This window comes from Sinocyclocheilus grahami, unplaced genomic scaffold (genome assembly GCF_001515645.1).
Source record: "Sinocyclocheilus grahami isolate Dianchi unplaced genomic scaffold, SAMN03320097.WGS_v1.1 scaffold465.1, whole genome shotgun sequence".
Classification (NCBI taxonomy): domain Eukaryota; kingdom Metazoa; phylum Chordata; class Actinopteri; order Cypriniformes; family Cyprinidae; genus Sinocyclocheilus; species Sinocyclocheilus grahami.
The window spans coordinates 248,412-271,129 of NW_015505644.1; the positions used below are offsets into that span (position 1 = coordinate 248,412).

Below are 22,718 nucleotides of genomic sequence, written 5' to 3' on the forward strand. Positions count from 1 at the left end.
GCGAGAGGGAAAGCCCCTCTTTAAACTCATCAGCCAGGTCCACCTGCGATCCCCACGAGCTCATTCTCCTCCATGCCTCAGCAGCGGCGGGTCCTGAACTGCGGGAAGCAGATGGCTGCCCCTCTCTACTCGAAAAAAGAGACAAACGAGAACAGAACTTTTTCATTGAAAAACGCTCTCAGTGCACACAGATTGCCCCCTCAAGGACATCGCGTGTGTGCTCTTTGCCCAAAAAAACAACGCACAGATCGTGTGTGTCATCGGGTGTCAAATAGCGATGACACGGATGCACACATCTCCTAAATGTTCTGCTAGTGCTCGCCATAACAAATTAATAGAGATTGCTCTTACCACGGAAATGCAAGCTTCAAACAAAACAGTCAGTGAAGACGAAGAAGAGGATGATGTGTTCTCCCGGCGCCTATTTATACTATAGTCGCGCCGGTAGTGACGTAATGGCTGTCGCCGGCCAACGTGTTGTTGGTGTTTTTTCAATGTATGCTTCAGACACAGGTCATGACGAGGCGTTCCCCATAGCGACCCCTAGAGGACGCAGTTCGAAGTTCCCATGAAAGAGAACAACTAATATAAATGTAAATTTAAATAAAAACTAACTTTAAAATTCAAATCTATAATGACCCTGCTTCACTGACAGTCATTCAAAAGTAATTTTATATTTTATAAAATATACTGTTTAGGTTTTCTGTCCATATGCCTCAAGTAGTATTAATCTGCTCAAATTAAACAATCCGGTATTTTTTCAGTTGTATCTTGTATAAGACTGTATAAACTGTCAGTGTGTATGAGTGTTTTATTATGTTCCTAAATGTCTTTGGCTTTTTAGTGTGGAAATTCTCCCTCTCCAGTACGTCACCCATGTTTGCTGCCAAATCACCAAAGCTTACTCCTGTTCACTACCCACAATTCATCTGAACGTGCCATCTGCTCTAGGTGTCAGTTAACAGTGCAGCTCTGGATCTCTCACATCTTATGAAGCTTTTTAAAAGTTTGATTACTAAAACATCTGTTGAGGACTAAAGAGAGAAACAGCGTGGATGTAAACGCAGCACAATACATGGCTGTAGAAGAGGTTGAAGCTCCTCATATGGTTATAAACGGAGAACTATTATAAGAACACTTTTGGGAGTGTACGACTATTACGAACGTCTAATCAAATCAGCCCATACACTTAAACACTGTGCTGCTGGGATCTAAATAAACACTGCTGGCAACAACTAGGAAAAGTTAGTGGACATTATTTAGACTTCAGAAACTTGGACTGTAGTATATCATCTATGACTCATTCAGTGTTGGGTAAGTTACTCTAAAAAAGTCATTATTAGTTACTAATTACATCTTCAACAGTGTAATTAGATTACTGTACAAATAACTCTCTCCAAAAAGTATTTAATTACTTATTACTATAATTAAATATCATCTATGACTCATTCAGTGTTGGGTAAGTTACTCTAAAAAAGTAATTAATTATTAGTTACTAATTACATCTTCAACAGTGTAATTAGATTACTGTACAAATTACTCTCTCCAAAAAGTATTTAATTACTTATTACTATACAACCTCAACAAGTTAATGAAACAAGGATAGACATAAAATGGTTATTTTAGTTCTTTCAAATATATATTAGATAACTACATAAATTCTTCTGATCACACTGTAGATTAGAGTATAATTCTCACTATTAACCATGACTTTTTCCTTATTATACTCCTAATTACTGCTTATTAATACTTAGTAAAGTAGTCGTTAAGTTTATGTATTGGGTAGGATTAAGGATTTAGAATAAGGTCTTGCTGAATAAGACACTGATATGGTTTTTTAAGTAATAATAAACAGCCGATATCCCAGTAATATTAATGCTGAAAACCAACTAGTTAATAGTGAGAATTGGACACTAAAGTGTTACTAATATTCTTATTAACTCAAAGTATTTAAAGTGAGAAGGTTACATAAAAAGCATGCATTTTAAGGTTAGACTTTACATTTTTACATGTTAAATCCACTATTGTATTGTATATAAATGTTCTTCAGTCTATACACAGTATTACGTTCAAGTACATAATAAAAAAAACTAATTAATATACAGAAAAAATAAGAGTAATCCCTTACTTTACTTTCTCAAGGGAAAAGTAATTGTATTACAGTAACTAATTACTTAGTAACTAATTACACCCAACACTGGACTCGTGGTTTGATTTTAAAGAATGATATGCAGATTGAAATAAGATTACAGAGTTTTCAACATGCTTACATTTTTTAATCTACTGACAAGCCTAATGCATTTTGTTCATTTAAAAGGCTTTGTAACGAATCAGCTCATGAGGAAATATGAATAATTAATCATAACTAGTTATAATTAATTATGAATATTTTAGATCCGCTGTAGATATTTAGCTGACCTCTCAGGGTCAACTGTCTTGTCAATTCTAAGAACGTTAATTTCCTGGTTAAGGGAAATAACTTCCTTACTGTACAATTCTACAAAAGCTTGTAGCATAAATCTGCATGATTAAGTGACTCAGTTATGAGCAAACAATGAACCACGTCAAGTGTGATACGTAAGGTTTTGTTAACCACATAAACACTTAAACTAGTCTAACATACTACATAAACTGGTCTAACATACACATATACACACACACACACGCATACAGTTGGTATAGGAAAGGGTTAAAGCTTAACTCAGTACAGAGAAGAGAAATAAGGAATGAAATTATAGAACCATTTGCATATTCAGCCGATCTGCCCGAGGGAAACATCAAATTCTTAGTTCAAACACACCTTTGTAAAAATATATTGCCTATGTACCAACATATAATTATTTGATTGCATCATATAATAATTGCTGTTAATATTATTCATCGTCTGTTTTATTACGTCTTATATTGATTTTTCCGTACTGCTGGTTCGTCTGGTCAGAGGAGAACTGGCCCCCCGACTGAGCCTGGTTTCTCCCAAGGTTTTTTCTCCATTCTGTCACCGATGGAGTTTTGGTTCCTCGCCGCTGTCGCCTCTGGCTTGCTTAGTTGGGGACACTTCATTTCCAGCGTTATCGTTGACATGATTGCAAAGATATTATTTAAACTGAGCTGGATGTTGACATCACTGAATTCAATGATGAACTGTCTTTAACTGAAAAATGAGTGTTTACTATTATCATTTTGCAGTATTGACACTATTTTCCTAATTAATACTGTTCAGTTGCTTTGTCACAATCTGTATTGTTAAAAGCGCTATATAAATAAAGGTGACTTGACTTGACTCAAAACAAGGGGAGTCCGCTTTTAGTTATTATGCCACCCGCACTTGGAATCATCTTCCAGAAGAGGAGTCACATTCCATGAGGTCGTAAACGTATCTGGTGTCAGTGTTGCTATGGAACCAGGGGCCTGTTCGGCTTCCTGGGGTGTTACAGAGTATTTGTTAAATCTAGCTAACAAAATATATATTGTGTGTTTGAGTGGTCCAGACGCTACAATGTAGAGCAACAATTATTTTTTTCAGATCCTCAGAGAGTTCTTTTCCATGAGGTGCCATGTTAAACTTCCAGTGACCAGTATGAGAGAGTGAGAGCGATAACACCAAATTTAACACACCTGCTCCCCATTCACACCTGAGACCTTGTAACACTAATGAGTCACATGACACCGGGGAGAGAGAAAGGCTAATTGGGCCCCAATTTGGACATTTTCACTTAGGGGTGTACTCACTTTTGTGGCCAGCGGTTTAGACATTAATGGCTGTGTGTTGAGTTATTTTGAGGGGACAGCAAATTTACACTGTTATACAAGCTGTACACTTACTACTTTACATTGTAGCACAGCGTAATTTCTTCAGTGTTGTCACATGAAAAGATATTATAAAATATTTACAAAAATGTGAGGGGTGTACTCACTTCTGTGAGATACTGTACGTCAACTTAGCATGTTTCCTAAATATCTGCAAATATATTATGGTAGTTTTATGCTTTAGTACAGTCAAACAATTGCATACAGCACTATACAGAAAATTGCATACAGAATAATACATTCTGTTAGTCATATGATGTACATTATTTTTGCTTAGCTTCAGGTCCTGATTACCCTTTTAGGGTTATTTGGGATAACACCAGCTGAATGGACATTATTGCACTTATTACATGGCTGCACTCTTATTAAAAAAGGTTCTTAAATGGTTCTTTGGCATGGTGTATGGTTCCATGAAGAACCTTTAATATCCAAAGAACCTTTCCATTGCACAAAAAGTTATTTTTTCGTTAGACTATTTAATGGTTCTTCACAGTCAACATGTTGTAAATATTTTTTTCTGGAAAGTGAGATCAAGTCAGCTAAGTTGTCCTGCCTGGTCCAGAACTCATTCCAGACTCATTTTCTATTAGTTGCGTTCAATTATAGTGCAATATAAAGTATTAATTTTGAGTTGTATAAATGGTGTTGTGGTGTTTATTAGGGTAATTTAAAAAAAGACCAGTAGATCAGTCCTTTATATCTATTACATCTATTTTAAACCTGTTTTGCATGACTCAAAAAAAAATATATATTAGGCTAGTTATTTAACAAAAGCAAAGTTTAGTATAAAAATACTGCAATCGTGTTTTAAAATTAAATAAAAAAAGGCTGAGTGATACAAAATCTTAAAATATAAAAGTGCAATTTTGTCTCACTATAATACATTTTGCACCTATGAATTGGTCGTAGAACTACAAAATGCAAAATTTCGCGATTTAATAAAGATTTAATGTGATTTTAAGAGGTTTATTTATGTGAATGCTGCGTGACTGTGACGTGTTTTAATGGGCGTGCGCTGGAATCACTTTCAAACACTGGAGCAGAGGGAGTTTCCATGGAAACGGGGCACAACTGTAAATGGCAAACCGTAAATCTTTGTCTCTCGCTGCTGTTTTCTGCTTTCAGGTGAGTTTAGTCCCTATTAAATCACACAAACATCACATACATCTGTTCCAGACACTTTCTTACATGTAACTGACATGTTTCTGTTGAATATTTACTTCACAGAAATGTTTTACAGTCGTTGAAAAAGTCCGCTAGCATCTCAACTGTTTTCAGACGAGGTTAGGCTAAGTCTGAAGCTTGAGCTCTTGTTTATGAACGTTTGGGCTTTTAATCACATCTTTATGTGTAAATGAGAGTTTTTGAGAGTTTTGTAAAGGTTTTGTTGTGAATGGTTTATTGGAAGTTGTCTGACTTATTTAGCCTAAAATATGTGCTGTATACTGTTAATCGGTGACGTCACTTACACGGAGCACGAATTAAATGAAGCTAATGTTAGTTCAAACGTGTTTTGATCTTTCATGGTAAACAAATATTGATAAACAATTGTTCTGTGGTTTCAGGAGTGATAATATAATCTTTCTACAAAAGAAGAGAAGCTCCAAGATTAAAAAATTTGTGAAGGGAGCTGCTGACAGAAATGCCCGAAACACAGGTGAACATAGAAGAAATGAAATACATTCATATGCATTTTTGTCATACATATTTTCTTATATAACCATTCATCTGTTATATTACAGTTCATTATAGTAAGGTTTTGACATCCAAACCTGAGTGACACAAACCTAAATACATGAATGCTACTTATTTTATTTTAAGAAATTGTTTGTGAGTGTGTGCGTGTGTGTATGTCTATGCTGATGGCCGTGCAGCATTGTAGCGGACCTCCTGTCGGACAAAATCTCTAAGGCGCTATGAACCATATGACTAGTAAGTAAAAGCTCAAACTATTACTGAACACTACTGTTCAAAAGTTAGAGGTTGGTATAATTCTTTTCAGTTTTTTTAACTTGTTTTTTACTACCTTTGTTGAAAACAGTTTTTGCTGCTTAACATTTTTATGGAAACAATCGTCTCTAGGTTACGTATGTAACCATGGTTCCCCGAGGGAACGAGACGCGTTGGGAACGCCCCTGCGATACCGCGTTCTGAAGTACGTGTAAAATCAGTCCAATGGAGCAGCAAGACATCACGAGCGGGGTGACGTGATTGCCAGGAAGTATAAAAGCGCATCCGGCAGAGCGCAAGTTAGCTTACGCAGCGTCTCGTTCCCTCGGGGAACCATGGTTACATACGTAACCTAGAGATGTTCCCCTTCAGGAACTCGAGCTGCGTCGAGATTCGCTTTGGGAACGAGAATACCCACTGCGCCATACTACCAAGTCCCTGCCTGTGTGTGTATCAGTTGAGCACATCACGAAGAGATAACTTGGGAACCTGGGGTAGATGCCAGGTCTAGGTTATAGAAGCGGACAAAAATGTGCGGAGAGGACCAGCCCGCCGCATCACAAATGTCCTGCAAGGCCACACCCAAGTTGAAAACCTTGGAGGCCGCCATACTCCTGGTCGAGTGCGCTCTGAACCCCATAGGTGACGGGAGGCCAGAGGAGTCGAAGTGGGCACCTTAGGGACATACCCGACCCTCGGGAAAAGAAATGCCCTAACCATGATTGGAGCAAATTCCAGGCACGAGACAGAAAGTGCCTGCAGATCCCCGATCCTTTTAAGTGAGGAAATAGTGAGGAGAAAGATAGTCTTGAGCATGAGCAACTTGACTGGAACTTCTTCTATGGGTTCAAAGGGGGCATTGCATAAGCCCTCCAAAACCACAGCCAGGTCCCATGAGGGCACCTTAGTGCGCTGTACCGGCCTCAGCCTCAGGGTGCCACGGAGGAAACAAGTGATAAGTGGGTGTCTTCCCAATGATTGACCACCCAGAAGGGCGTGGTAAGCAGCTAAGGCCGCCACGTATACAATCAGAGTGGAGGGAGATAACCCTGCGGAGAATCGCTCAGGCAGATACTCCAGAACTGTACCAATTGGACCGTTGACTGGGTCTTGCATTCGCTGTCCGCACCATGAAGTGAAAAGCTTCCACTTTAAGGCGTACTGTTCCCTAGTGGTGGGAGCTCTGGACTGGAGTATAGTCTCAACAACCTCAGTTGAGAGACCAGATGCTAGGAGCTGTGCCCCCTCAGGGGCCATGTCCACAACTTCCATAACTCTGGGCGGAGGTGAAGAATGGTGCCCCCCGCCTGAGAGAGGAGCTCCCTCCTGATCAGAATCTCCAGCAGAGAGCCGTCGAGGAGGGACACCAGGTCCGAGAGTCATACTCGGGCCGGCCAGAACAGGGCTACTAGCAACAGACGGACCCCATCCCGGCGTACTCTCTCCAGAACTCCCGGGAGCAGAACGATCGGGGGAAAAGCATACAGTCGACACCTCGGCTACGTCTGTACCATGGCATCCAGCCCCAGTGGAGCTGGATGCGTGAGGGAGAAACAGAGCAGGCTGTGTGTCGTTTCCTGCGATGCAAATAGATCCACTTCCGCCTGGCCAAATCCCCCGGGCCTCAGCCCCTGTCTCGACAGGATGTCTGCCCCCTGATTGAGATACCCAGGGATGTAGACTGCTCTTAGCGAGAGGAGCTTCCCCTGAGCCTACAGAAGGATCTGGCGCGACAGCTTGTACAAGGGGCGATTGATGACCTCCCTGCCGATTGATGTAGGAGACCACCAACGTGTTGTCTGTGCGGACAAGCACATGATGTCTCCTTAGGTCTGGAAACACGGCCAGCATCTCCAGGCAGTTGATGTGCCAAGTGAGATTATGATCTTCCCACAGACCCTGGGCGGAGCGGCCACTCATGACCACCACCCCCCCCCAGCCCGTGAGAGAGGCATCTGTCGTTAGTGTTACATGAAGAAAAGGAGCCCCTAACATCGGGCCATGAACTAGGAACCAACGTTTCTTCCACATGTCCAAGGCACGTAAGCATTGCTGCATGACCTTGATCTTGGTCCTGAGCCACCGCTGCAAGGGTCTCATGTACAGCAGGCCAAAAGGCATCCCGTTGGACGTTGCTGCCATCAAACCCAACAGCCTCTGAAACTGTTTGACAGTGAGTGACTGGCCTTCTCTTACTCTCTTGACTGTTGTGAGGATTGACTCGATACGAGCAGGAGACAAACGTGCCTGCATCGTGGTAGAATCCCACACCACGCCTAAATAAGTGGTTCTCTGTAGTGGAGAAAGTACACTCTTCTTGGCACTCACACAGGGGCATTCCCAAAGCGAATCTCGACGCAGCTCGAGTTCCTGAAGGGGAAACCATTCAAACATTTGTGGTAAGAAAAGAAAATACATTTGTGGTAAAAAAGAGAGAAATTAATATTTTTATTAATCAAGGGTGCATTAAATGTATCAGAAGTAACAGTGAAGACATTTATAATGTTGGGGAAAAAATATATTTACTAAATTGTTTAATAAATGTAATAAATGTTGTTAATTGTACTTTCTCAGGGTTCCTGCGGGTCCTTAAAAAGTCTTCAAATGTCTTAAATTTACTTGTATCAAATTTAAGGTCATAAAAAGTCTTAAATTGTACAAGGAAGTCTTAATTATGATTTCAAAAGGTCTTGAATTTGGGTACAGACCAGAATTGCAATACAGATTAATGTTACGATTAAACTTCAAAAGGCTATGATTTTACTAAATAAATATGAGCTCTGCACGTTTCAAAGTTCGGTGCTGCATTGCATTGTGTTCTGCCGTTACTGGGGAAACAGATCCTAAAGCGCCTCCTGCTGGCAGAGAATGAATGTGCATTTTTAATAAAGCTGTTGTTGTGAGTAGGGTATTCCTGCAATACCGTTTTTCAGTTTCAGTTTTTTTGTTTCAGGACCGCATTTCTAGGACCCTATAGATTTTTTTTTTTAATAATTGTATTTATTTATTTTTTTGTATGTACAGTGCCTATAGAAAGTCTTCATACCCATTCATTTTTTTTTTACATTTTATGTTGCGTTGTTAAACTGCTTTAAATTACTTTTTTCCCCCACGTAAATCTACACCCCACTCACAATAATGACAAAGCAAAACCCAGATTTAGCACAACTTTGCAAATTTATTAAAACGGAAACACTGAAAAAAAATGACATTGCACAAGTCTTCATACCCTTAACTCACAACTTAGTTGAAGCACTTTGTCAACAATTACAGCCTCAAGTCTTTTTGTGTATGATGCAGCAAGCTTTGCACATCTGCATTTGGGGTTTTTGACATTCTTCTCTTTAGATCATCTCAAGCTCTGTCAGGTTGGCTGGGGGACCATCGGTGGACAGCCATTTATAGGTTGCTCCAAAGATGTCTGATTGGCTCCAAGTCCCAGCTCTGGCCAGGCCACTCAAGGACGTTGAGTCATTGCCTTGGCTGTGTGCGTAGGGTATTTGTCATGTTGGAAGGTGAACTTTCAGCCCAGTCTGAGGTTCTGAGCGCTCTGAACCAGGTTTTCATTAAGGATATCTCTGTATTTAGCTGCATTCAGCTTTCCATCTTTTCTGATCACTTCCCCAGTCCTTGCCGCTGAAAAACACCCCACTGTATGATGCTGCCGCTACCATGCTTCACCGTTGGGATGGTATTATGCAGGTGATAAGCAGTGCTTGGTTTCCCTCAGACATGAACAAGGAATTGAGGTTCATCAGACCAGATAATCTTTTATTTAGGTGTATTTTTGTAAATTCCAATCAGGGTTTCATGTATCTTTACTGAGGAGAAGCTTGAGTTTGGTCACTTTGCCATCAAGCCCAGATTGGTGGAGTGTTGCAGTGATGTTTGTCCTTCTGTAAGTTTCTCCCATCTCCATATAAGATCATGGAGCTCAACCAGAGTGACCATCAGTGTCTTGATCACCTCTCTAACCAAGACCCTTTTCCTTCGCTTGATCAGTGTAGCGTCTGGACCAGTCAGACGCATGATTTTCTTAGTTATATTTAACAAATACTCTGTAACACCCCTCAATCAACAAACCAACTGAGGGTCTATGGTCTTTTGAATTGTATACTGTTTTGTGTGTGTGTTATGATAGATCACTAGTTAATCCAACCCCACCGATACCATGTTTAGTCTCTATGAATTCATCTTCGGATGATCTAATTGAGAGTGCATATTACATGCTGATACCTATGCAACATATTAATGTTCTAAGAATCTTTACTAGTTTGTGCATTAACACCCAGTCAAATTACATATGCGAAATACCATGCTTGGAGACAAAGAGTCATGAAACTCCCCAGTATTTCCAACCTACTACTTGGAATTTCAACCTTTCTCATTGGACAAGCTCATCCTGAGAGGTGTGAATCTTGTCAGACCTTAAAGGCCTCACATCAGTGACTCGCCTTCAGTCTGCGGTTCTGTTAGATTCTGAGAAGATGAGGATGTGAGCTAGCATCCCTCTAAGGACACCCTAAGTCTGCGCCAGGCCTCGGGCCTTGACTTTCCATTCACCAAAGATCCTCTGACTCAAACTGGTTCTTTTACATCAACCAACTTCAGCAAAGATCAACTTGAGCCTTCAGATTGCATCAGGACTCTCTTTCAGACAGACAAGAAGTGCAAGTATCAAACTTAGTCTTATTAATTGATACATTAAGTATAATTTGCACCTTTTTACAAAGGTGTTTGAACTAAGAAACTGATGTTTCCATCAGGCTGTAGATCTGCTGAATATCAAATGGTACCATAGCTTCATGTTTTTATTTCTCTTCTCTTTACTGCCTAAGCTTTAACCCTTTTCCTATACCAACTGTATGCGTGTGTGTGTGTATGTGTATGTTAGACTAGTTTAAGTGTTTATGTAGTTAATAAAGTCTTATTTGTATCACACTTGATGTTGTTCATTGTTCGCTCATAACCAGAGTCCATAATCATGCAGATTTTTGCTACACGCTCTGAGTAGTATTGTACAGTAAGAAAGTTATTTTCCTTAACCAGGAAATTAACGTTCTTAGAATTGACAGACAGTTGACACTGAGAGATCAAGTAAATACTTACAGCGGATCTAAATATTAATTTATATTAATATAAATTCAACCATAACATCAGCATGGCGCCGCAAATGGCAGCAAGGACGCTGAGCTCCGCAATTCTTACTTTGTAAATAACATATCTATCTGCACACTAATAAACATATCTGTACATTTATCTAAACAATTACATTTTTTTCCTATACTTCTATTTCTGTATATAGTACATTATTCAATTTTTCTTTTTTTCTTATTATATTAGTTTTATATTACATCCCTACTGTGTTATTCCTATGTATGTCTACACTATCATGTATGTCTGCACTATGTTTGTACTTTCTTCTACACTGGAAGCTCCTGTCGTCAAGTCAAATTCCTTGTGTGTGTAAACATACTTGGTAATAAAGCTCTTCTGATTCTGATTCTGATTCTGATATTAATTAATTATAACTATTTATGATTAATTATTTATATTTCCCCTTTGAGCTGATTCGCTACATCAGTTTGGCCAGGAGGCTAGATCTAGGAAGAGTCCTGATTGTTTCAAACTTTATCCATTAAGGATTATGGAGGCCAAATGCTCCTGTGAACCTTCAACACAGCAGAATTTTTTGTAGTCTTCGACAAATCTGTCTCAACACAATCCTGTCTCTCAGCTCTGCAGAAACATCTCAAAGATGATCCAGTGAAACTGGAATGCTCCTGATCTAAATTTCAAGTGTCAAATTTGCAAAGTTGTGATAAATCCCGTTTTTGCTTTGTCATTATAGTAAGTGGGGTGTAGATTTAATATTATTATTATTTTAGCATATATTATTATTATAAAAAAAATGAAATTTAAAGCAGTTTAACATAACACAACATAACAAAATGTGAAAAAAATTAAGGGGTATGAAGACTTTCTATAGGCACTATATGTATGTATTAGCGGTTCATACTATTTTACAGCACTTGCTATTCAATTCTGTATATTAGTACTTTTAAGGAGTTATGTATTTGTTTAATTGTATACACTACATTATTGTCCTAACCAATTCCTAACTCAAAACATACCCATTGGTAACCCTCTTGAAATATTTAACCTAATTTATTTCTATATATTTTATATATATTCTGGTTTTAAATTCAGTTTTCTTGGAAAGAGACTTCAGTTCATTAGCCACAGCGCAGTTTCACGTCTGCTGTGTGACCCACTTAAAGTGCAGTAAACGGTTAAACAATTGCGGTACAAATTAGTGTGATTATTAGTATTTATTTCTATATATTTTATATATATTCTGGTTTTAAATTCAGTTTTCTTGGAAAGAGACTTCAGTTCATTAGCCACAGCGCAGTTTCACGTCTGCTGTGTGACCCACTTAAAGTGCAGTAAACGGTTAAACAATTGCGGTACAAATTAGTGTGATTATTAGTACTTTAATAAATGTAAAATAATTTTAATACAAATATTAATTTACAACATCTAGCAGCACAATGAACTGTTTTGCACAGCTAAATAGGCTAAATGGAGATTTGCTGACACCCCCTCAAACACTGAAGTTCACACTAGCTCTTACATTAAAAATTAGATGGAAACAGGCCCGGTACTAGGCTTGCTGGACTGGGGGGGGCAATCAGAAATTGTGGTGGGGCAGCACTTTCTAGGGTAATATATTCATAGTTTACTTTTATTTACTAAATTTTCAGTCTTGCATTTTGTGTCTGTGTGAGTGCAGAAATGTTAAATATATGTTAAATATGTGTGTAGACAATATTAAGCGAATCAAGCGAATCACACCCACTGCTCCGGGTGTGTGTTCACGGTGTGTGTTTGTGTACTTTGGATGGGATAAAGGCAGAGCACTAATTCCTAGTATGGGTCAGCATACTTGGCCACATGTCTCGTCACTTTCACTTTTCACTTATCAAAGCTGTGAAAACCTCCATTACACGACATTATTAAAAATTAGATGGAAACAGGCCCGGTACTAGGCTTGCTGGACTGGGGGGGGCAATCAGAAATTGTGGTGGGGCAGCACTTTCTAGGGTAATATATTCATAGTTTACTTTTATTTATTTAATTTTCAGTCTCGCATTTTGTGTTTGTGTGAATGCAGAGATGTTAAATATGTGTGTAGACAATATTAAGCGAATCAAAGCTGTGAAAACCTCCATTACACGACATTTATGAATGTCCTCATTTAAAAATACAATACATAGTTTTTTGTATAATACATAATATTTAGGGCTGTCGCGATTCGTCGATTTTATTCGACTATTCGATTTTTTAAAATCCTCGACTTCATTTTTCTGCATCGACTAACTGGCAAAATACTGAAAGTGGCGCATTTCACAGACGAGAATCCATAAAACACATTATTAAACTGTTTCCCAAGGCTGCATGATATATTAAACCCATTTAAAAATCATTACTAAGCATAATAAAATCTATGCAAACTCAGGAGAATACATCGCGGTTTCAAAATAAAAGCTCAAACCCTGCCATGTCCACGTATTCTTTTAATTAATTGCTCTAGCATTTCTGTCCTAAAGAAATGGCCAAATATTAAAGATTAAGTGGACATTTGAATTAAATGGTGCTTGGTCAATATTAAACAAGGATTAGATCGCACAGCAATGTGTAAAAATAATCCCCAGGCCGTTGGCGCCCTCTGCAGGCCTTTGTTGTAATGCGTAATGTACATTAGCTCTATTGTTTATAATACATTATGTATTTTAACAGTTTTGCTTAATAAAACCACATGATTTCTTGCTTTTGATACTTTATTTGTAACTAATTATTATTGCCTCATTGCTATTATATATGTATTTTAAGTAATTTTAAAGGCTATTGTTGGTGCATATGGCCAACCTAGCAACGAGTGTTATCACTATGTCAGAGACATGCTAGCTTTCCCAAGGCAGATGAACTTAGAGTGGTTACAGGAAAGATAAAAAATGAATAGTTTCCATAGATCTAGTCTTTGCATCAGTTTGTTTGATGTTTGAATCAGGTCTCCTCTGTTGGAATTTTTTTTTTTTTTTTGTTCAACTTTATGTTTTATCGTCAAATTCTGTTTTAACATGTCTAATTATTTGAAAGCATAAAACAAGTTTAATTTATTCTTACAATAGCCTTATGATTTTTTGCTCAGAAATTCTGTGTTGTGTATTTACATTTTTTTAAAGGCATAAAACATTCATTTAATCTATCTTTTAAGTAATGAAAATTAAACTAATTAAATTTTTTGGAAAAATTACTATTTTCTCTGTATTCTTGATAAAATAAATGCAGACTTACACCATGTCTACACCGGACGCGACAGTTGTTGCAACAGCTAAAGTCTGTCTACACTGGACGAGACAAAGCGACCATTGAAATTCACTAGAAATTTGTATCAATACTTCATAAATAAAACACAGCAGCAGTTTTCTGTCAGGGATGTCACACTGCACCGCGCCACTTCGCATTCAGTGTAGACAGCATCACTGATTATAATGAGTTCTATAGTTGCCGTGCCACTCGCGTCCGGTATAGACACGGTGTTAGTGAGCAGAAGAGTTTTTTTTCACAAAAACACTGAAATGTTTCCAGAATATGACAGGTACTGTATAAAATTGTTACTATATTGCTTAAATACCATTAAATGGATGGATCTTTGGCTCAAGATCCTGGGATAGGCTTCAGCCCCGACGACCCTAGAGAGGATAAGTGGTTTGGAGAGTGAATAGATGGATGGATGAACTTCCAAAATACTTTGACTTGCTTTGATTTTGTTTCTATTCTGACTGCTGTTCAGCTTAAAAATACCTTTACATTATCGTTGTTTGTCATTTTGCCTCATTATACCTGCGCTAAACCTATTAAAATTAAGAAACTAATTAAAGTGTTTTTTTTTGTTTTTTTTACAGGATCCTATGTACCCAGCCTCAACCATTCATCAGAAGGACTGTGAAAGCGGGAACACTTTGAACCACCAGTGGCAGTTTCCACGGGATGAAAAGGGCATAGTAGTGGATGATGGGGGTACTGACATTAACCTGCCAAAAAAGGTTCATCTGTAGCATCGCCCCGAAACCCCCTTTTTGGTTCTTCCTGGCACCTTTTTTTTAAAGGGGTCATATGACGTTGTTAAAAAGAACATTATTTTGTGTATTTGGTGTAATGCAATGTGTTTATGGTTAAAAAAAAAACTTTTTTTCCACATAATGTACATTATTGTTTCTCCTCTATGCCCCGCCTTTCTGAAACGCATTGATTTTTACAAAGCTCATCGGTCCGAAAAGCGAGGTGTGCTGTGATTGGCCAGCTATCCAGTGCGTTGTGATTGGCTGAATACGTCAAGCGTGTGACGGAAATGTTACGCCCCAACCATAATGTGATGCCATGTCCAGGCGCGACAAGACAAAACCAGTAAAACCCATTATAAACTAAGCATTTGTTGCATCCAGTGGGGACATAATTACTGATTATAATGACTTATACTGTCTTTTTACGCGTTGCGTTGCGTATCACGCTGCGTAAACATTTAAAAATGTCTGCATTTGTGATCGGAGAAATGACAAACAAGTGCTACTCTACACTGCTCAAAACTCACGTTTGAATCATCAGTGGCAAATTCTTTAAATATGAAAACGTACTAACAATCTGTGAGTCAGAAGCGCCAGACTGTCCTTGCAAAGTTGGAACTGCCCCACTTTATAGAAACAGACACCGGCATTGTAGGCTACTCTCCCAGAAAACAGTCCTCGTCCTCCATAAAATGCACTACACACATCTGAATATTTGGGTTGAACTGTTCTGGAACAGTGTTGTAAATACAACTTAACCACTGATTTCTAGTCGTGTCCTCTTTTGGAAGACCAAACAAAGTAGTTTCGCTTTCACAACAAAACACAGCGTCTCCAACAACAGCGGCAACAACAATACTACAGCGAGAATCAAAGTTACGCCTTCTTTCTTTGCGTGAACATTTGGGCGGCATTATGCAAATCTTCCCACATCGTGACATAGACATGTGGGGGCATGTTAGAACGAGCTGTTTTAGGTAGGCGTGGTTGAATCATAACTTTTATAAAGAATATCTCTTTGGATTTGAGACTTTAGTCTTTGAAACTTTACAGATCTTCTTTATGCACAAAGCAAGGAAAAATTTTAATTGCATCATATGACCCTTTTAAGAGTGTAGATGAGTGTGCAACTGACCAATAACAACTGAGTATTCCGGCACACTGTTTATTAATATTGTGTATATATATTCTTCTCATTTTTAGGTCCTCAGACCATATGGGGTGAAGATCATGACAAGCAAACCAAAGGTGGACTGTAACCTACTGGACTATATGATAGACTTCATACTGACAACTGCCATGTATGCAGCATCAAAAGTTTTTGAAAAGAGGGGCATTACCTACACCAAGTAAAAGAGTGGAGGATTCATCTGGTCTTCATCGGCCCCCATGAGGTAGTAGAATAAATCAGCTTGCTTTAGGCCTGAAATGACTGAAATCTTCATCTCATGTTGATATCATTTTAAACATTCTTAAAAGTACTTCTCATTTCTTGTGAATGTATTTTGTAGTATGTGTAAAACTTTTCCAATAAAAACCTTGTTTACCTTTATTGATATTGTAATCAAGGTTGTTATTGAGACCTTGATGCACCCTATGGACTGCACACATTTGCCTGTGTTGGGCTTGTGTTTACAGGTAGTATAAAACTAGGCCTGCAACAACTAATCGATAATGAAAATAATCGTCATCGAATTTGATTAGTGCATCAAAACAAACAGACTGCTCATAATTCTGATGAAAATATTTTTTGTTAGAAAAATGGAGTGTAGGTTTAAAACCCTACATGTAACACAAGTAATCATATTTATGAGAGCAGTAACAGTAAAGGCACTATTGTTGGAATTATCCATTAATATAATATAATTACTGTTCAGACGAACGATTCCTCGTACCTTGTACAAGTTAACATTTTGTGTCTTTGTTTAAAATGTTTTAAATTATGTTTTAAAACGGCAAACAATCTGTTGTTTTTAGGTTTAGAATGTATTTATGTTCTACTGTTAGTGTTATCTGTATGCACCAAGGGTCTGAGAGTAACGCAATTTCAATTCTCTGTGTGTATGTGCTGTACATGTGGAAGAATTGACAATAAAGCAGACTTGACTTGACTTGTAATGTTTGTATTTTAACACTTTAATGCTTATAATGTACAGCATAACCTACATAGTTATATTCATTATATTTGCTTTCGTGGGCAGGATGTGAAATTACATTGTTTAAAATAATGGATTAAAATGATTCTAATTAAAAAATAATGTTTATTTATTTTTTTTATTTTTTTTGACATCCAATTAATAAAAAAATTATCTACAGATAAATTGATTATCAAAAAAATTGTTAGTTGCAGCCCTACTTAAGATATCGTAAAGGAGGTAGGCGGTACCAAGCCATGTGCACCAAGTCATGTTTATTTGTGACTTGACATGTAGCCAAGTATGGTGACCCATACTCAGAATTAGTGCTCTGCATTTACCCTTCCAAAGTGCACACACACACACCGTGAACACACACCCGGAGCAGTGGGCAGCCATTTATGCTGCGGCACCCGGGGAGCAGTTGGGGGTTTGGTGCCTTGCTCAAGGGCACCTCAGTCGTGGTATTGAAGGTGGGAGAGAGTGCTGTACATTCACTCCCCCCACCTACAATCCCTGCCGGTACGAGACTCAAACCCACAACCTTTGGGTTATGAGTCCGACTCTCTAACCATTAGGCCATGACTTTGTACAACATGTAATTAAATTCACGACTTTGTACAACATGTAATTAATTTCTATAGAGATAACGCATTATTACAGTGAAACAATTTGCCATTTTTATTTTGTAAATGAACAGAAAACCATCTCTACCACTGCAGTGCTTTTTCACCATTTTTTTTTATAAAGTTGTAGTTCATAGTTCTGAATTATTTTGTCATGTGAGAACAATTGCAACAGTTCATATTTCCTTTCAGATTACGTAACTGCTGTACTAAAGCCTGTATCATAGAATAGTAACTTGTGATTCTGTATTTTTTTGTAGATGTTTGTTGAATAACTAGGCTTAAATGTAATTTGAGGTGCTTTAGTAAAACCATGGTTAAACTATGGTATTACAGCCATAGTTAATTTGTGGTACTTGAACAATGGTTTGTAAAACCATGGTTTGCACCAAAAAACATGGTTACTACAGTCATGGTTTACTACAGTTTTACTGTAGTATTACTACAATATAGCTGTAGTAAAACCATGGTATCAGAACCAGGGTGCGAACTACAGGGGAGCTAGGGGGAGCTCGGCTCCCCTTATTAAGACATGGGCTTCCCTGAAAACGAGATTTGTGAAATTTTGGGGGGATCTCAAAAAATATTGACAATGTGTTATTTTGACGTGCAATTTCAGTTTTGTGTAATGTGATCATCGTGGATTATTATGTGTAAAATTGCAAAAATATCATTAATTCATGCATGATGGCGATTTAATCCTAATTCACTTCAATAAAGATAACTATACATGCTATTCTTGTCATGAGCATCAAAGTGTGGGGGTGCAGCGGTGCAAATTCCACTCATGTTTAGTACATGTTAACTCAAAGATTCATACAAAAAATGTAAACGTTGGACTCAGTGGTCGATTCTGTGTGGGTGGCTGTTTGTTGTTTCATCTATCAATTCATGTCGATAAAGTATAATAGGGTAAATCCTGTATAGTGATTTATCCTATATAGTGCTTGCATATGGGTAGCTGTTATGTATCTTTGTAAGTCATTGTAAGCCCTCTTTTGAGGCATGCGCAAAAAAAACTATTTACTATAAAACCATAGTTAATTTTCGTAAGGGATGCCACCTCCTCCCAAAAGCACACACTAAGTGTGTCAGTGTGAAGTTTCAGATGCTCTGCGATGGGAGATATTTCATTCAGCAGCACTATTAATACTCTTTTCACCCACTTCTGTTACTAGCCACACTGCTATACGCTTAAAACAAGACTAACTGGATGTGTGATGCAGTTTTATAATTGTATTTGCAACCATACTTTATCTTAGTTAAGCTAAGCTGATATTTTGAAACAGTTGCTTGAATGACAATTCTGGCACTTTCTTTAAAACTATTTTCAGCTCTTATATTATTTAGCTCGTTTTAATCCACAGCAGCATTTTATTGATCATACTTGCGATGAAGCCAAATTAAGACCTGGCGTTATATCTCTAGCGTTTTGCGAGCATATTATGAAACGAAATGTAAAGTTAAAGTCACACTCATGTTAATAACTTACTATTTCAGCGGCCAGGATGGTTCCTTTCCGAGTTCGCACAAAGCTCATCAGTTTCTCCAAACAGCCTCCAAACGGACTTCCCCCAGTTTCTGCCATTCTGAAGATGTTTTCCTATGAAATAACGCTTTCTTATGAAGCCTAGCGTCCGTATCAGCAAACGTTCACAAACACGGTCTGTTAAAAGGCTCCGTTTATAGCTAACGCAGCTTCTGAGTGTCCGAGCCACAGTCTGGTCAGAGCAGCAGATGCGGACTGGAAAGTGTGAGTGTGCGGGGCGTTGGCTAAGGCTTTATAGTGTCTCGAGGGTAATTCACGGGGAGAGAGCGAAACCAACAGCCCTGCTCTGTATGGGGTGTACTTTATGCACTTTTTGCTGATAAAAAAATAAGTGAGAGGAGAACTAACGTGTAGACGCTCGCCAGCCGTCTGGCCAAAATCCCACAGTATTCAGGCGTGGCGGCGACATAGCAAAGAAAGGATTTTTTAAACTTTGTGTCTGGATAAGTACGTGTAGATAAACGTACATGTGAATAAGTACATTGATAATCATTTGGCGTTGTCCCAGGTGTGGTGTTTCCGTATGGCAGTCCATACCCTAGCCCAGTCAGGTGTGCCGTGGAAAATCCAAACTCTCTATTATATTTCGTTATTATTGTTTTAAATCACTGCTATTGGTCTTCCTTATGTCTGTTTGAGGGTTTTACAAATATTTAACCAATGAAAAGCATTCAAAAGAGCTTGTCACTGAACGTTTTAAAGCTATGGATCCTCAAACTGTCAGCAAAACTTCACCCTTCTTCCATTCAGAACAAAGCGCCGCGCGGCGCGCGCAGCCTGGAGACTGATCTCGGCTTATTCGCAATGCAAGGGTAAATAATAAATTATGTTTGAATAAGTACAGCGTTTTCTTCACTAAAACACTATGTCTATAAAGGCTAATGTTTTTGTGTGGTTGGAGAGCGGAGAATAGCTTTTGCCGTCTAGTTGTTACCAATAGGCTACTTTTGTATGCTACGTTTTAAATATCCTGTGCATATAGCGCTTCATTGTCTATCATGGGATTTTGGCCAAGTGTTTCAAAGGACATGAAAAACTGAGCGCCCATATAGCTACAATAAATGTTATAACCTGTAAGTTGCTGAAAGCGTATAATGCGGTGCACTGCTGCCTCAGATGAGGCCGTTGTAATGACAGACAAAACACAGATCTCCGTCATCCGCTGGTCAAAAACCGTGTTAACTCCATTTGAGCTTGATTTTCATAAAATGTTAAGTGCAGGTGCCTGATAAAGTCACATACCAACTCTGACGACGCAGTGTTTAATTAATATAATTTTTTTTTTTAAAAACCTGTTAGGTGCATATCCAATCGTTTGGATATAAAATTAAAGTGGGCTTTGCTGGACATGAAGGTGCCAGCGCGATCACTTGCATTTTTTTTTAATAACAGTGGAAACTAAAAAATATGCCGTCCTTTTTGCTCATAAAGCTAAGAGTATGCATCATTCGGAACTGCAAAGGGTCTACTTGTATTTGTGTGCACTCACAATATCAACTAAATCTTGTGCTTTTGTAAAGCAAGAAAAACAAACAGGATGTGCTTTCTGTCGTCTTGGTCTTGTGCAGGAGCTTCACCGACATGTTACATATATCTATAGAATGCTTTAAATTACTATTTTAAAACGAAATAATTCAAATCGAAAACAAAACCTCTTTCATTATGTAATCCCTAAAGATGAATTTCTCTCTAAAGGCACGTCCAATGAGGAGATGGCGAGCAACATTGAATTTTTGCAACATTGACTCATAAAACATTGGTTTATTAACAAATAATACAAATATCCCCTCACTATTTTTTACTTTTTTTTGGTTTTTATTTATTTATTTTTGTTTTTTGGGCCGCTGTGCCAAAATTGTGTTTGCATTCAGTAGCCTATACTGCAGCATTTTTGTGCCATGTTGAAAAATAACTAAATAAATAAGATTAACGTCATAATATTCTAAGAATAACGTTAAAATTAAGATAATAAAATCATGTTATATTGCGTGAAGTTAATGTGAAAATTCCACATATATGCCTACTCCTCCTCCAAAAAAAGTCTGTGGCATCCGTCATTCTTTTGACTTTTTTAAAAACTCAGATTGATCTATTCATGAGACATTCGTTAGTATTAAATTGTTCTGATTTTAACATGCGTTCAAATATGCATGTTCGTTTCATGCTGCAAATATTAAAGAGGAAAATATCACTGATTTATATGCAGCTTGAACTGAGGCGAAGCTCACTACAAATTAATTAAAGAGCGTAAAAAGACGTTTATTGTTTGTATTTTATCATAAATTTGACAGAAGACTGAGACTTTGTATCAACAAAGCTGCGATTATTGAGTGGCTTGCGTGCTACAAATAATGAATGGACTTGAAAATTTGAAACATTAAAATTTTCAGGGGGGGGTACAATATAGTACAATTTTTTTGGGGGGGGGGGAACAAATTTTTTTTGCATATGGGCCCGGGGCTGACTCGTTTCGCCACTGTCTCCCTGCGACTGTGATCATAAGGCTTCAGTAGATATCAACACATGGACAATAGGCTACTATATGAGCTACAGCCTTATTTTAATAGACATAACATTTGAAAATGAAAATGTGTCAAACTGGGTAGACCAGTTTCAAAACATTTTCAAATAGGCCTATGTATAAACATTTATTAATCATTTATCAATATATAGGCTCTTAATATGAACATGTAGAGTAGCCTACAACAAACTGCTCTTGTAATAAACAGCTGTATGACATGAAAAAACAAAAAAACTAAACCTGAACTCTGAAATAATAGACATCTGCTGATCATACAATTAGCTAGTTTTCAGAAAAGAGGTCTATTGTATAGTGAATTATTTTTTTCTTTAGAGACGTGTTGTATTAACTATTACCAGTAAGTTCATATGTGCTCCGATTAACATTAGCCTATATTATTATATTGTATTATTTTATTTAAACTATAACTGTGAATATATTTGGATGCTCCATGTTAGTCACTGAATAGGCTTACATGATTTTCAACTGATTTTTAGGTGATATTGCATGAAAAGTGAATTATAATGAGTGCTCAAAGAAAAAAAAAACTCAATTATTTAAGCTGTTTATTTTAATATCAAAGCCTATGTGATAACAACCTTAGGCTCAAAGCTGTGATATTAATATTGTCCACTAGAGAGAGCCACCGTATAGGAAATAGGCCTATTTGAAGTTTATTTTGAAAAATTAATTTCCACACTTTTGAACAGAAATAAATGTATATAACAATTTAATTTAACTATGATGTACTGACAGTATAGTTTTATATAATCAGTGTACATTGCTTATCCCAAAGATTTTCCAATTGTTTACATTTTCCTAAATGCTGTCTTAGTTTTTCTTGATTACTAACACTCAATTCATGAAACAGTTCACCACTTTCTCACAACTATAAACACATTCTCGTGACAAACAAACTTGTACAAACTTCCATGTCAAAATCAAATACTCCAGTCAAAAACCCCTACTTCTATCAATATCAAACTTTGGCCTCAGATG

General features: G+C 37.7%; 1 protein-coding gene across 2 annotated transcripts in view; it reads right to left on the bottom strand.

Annotated features, from left to right (window-relative positions):
- Positions 1–19,408, bottom strand: part of LOC107553144 (proteolipid protein 2-like) — a 55,561-nt gene extending 36,153 nt beyond the window's left edge. For both annotated transcript variants that reach the window (XM_016235266.1, XM_016235267.1), the window contains exon 1: positions 19,142–19,408. In XM_016235266.1, the coding sequence (XP_016090752.1) occupies positions 19,142–19,237 (96 nt within the window). In that variant the 5' untranslated portion in view covers positions 19,238–19,408. The remainder of the gene's footprint in view (positions 1–19,141) is intronic.
- Between the last annotated feature and the right edge of the window lie 3,310 nt (positions 19,409–22,718).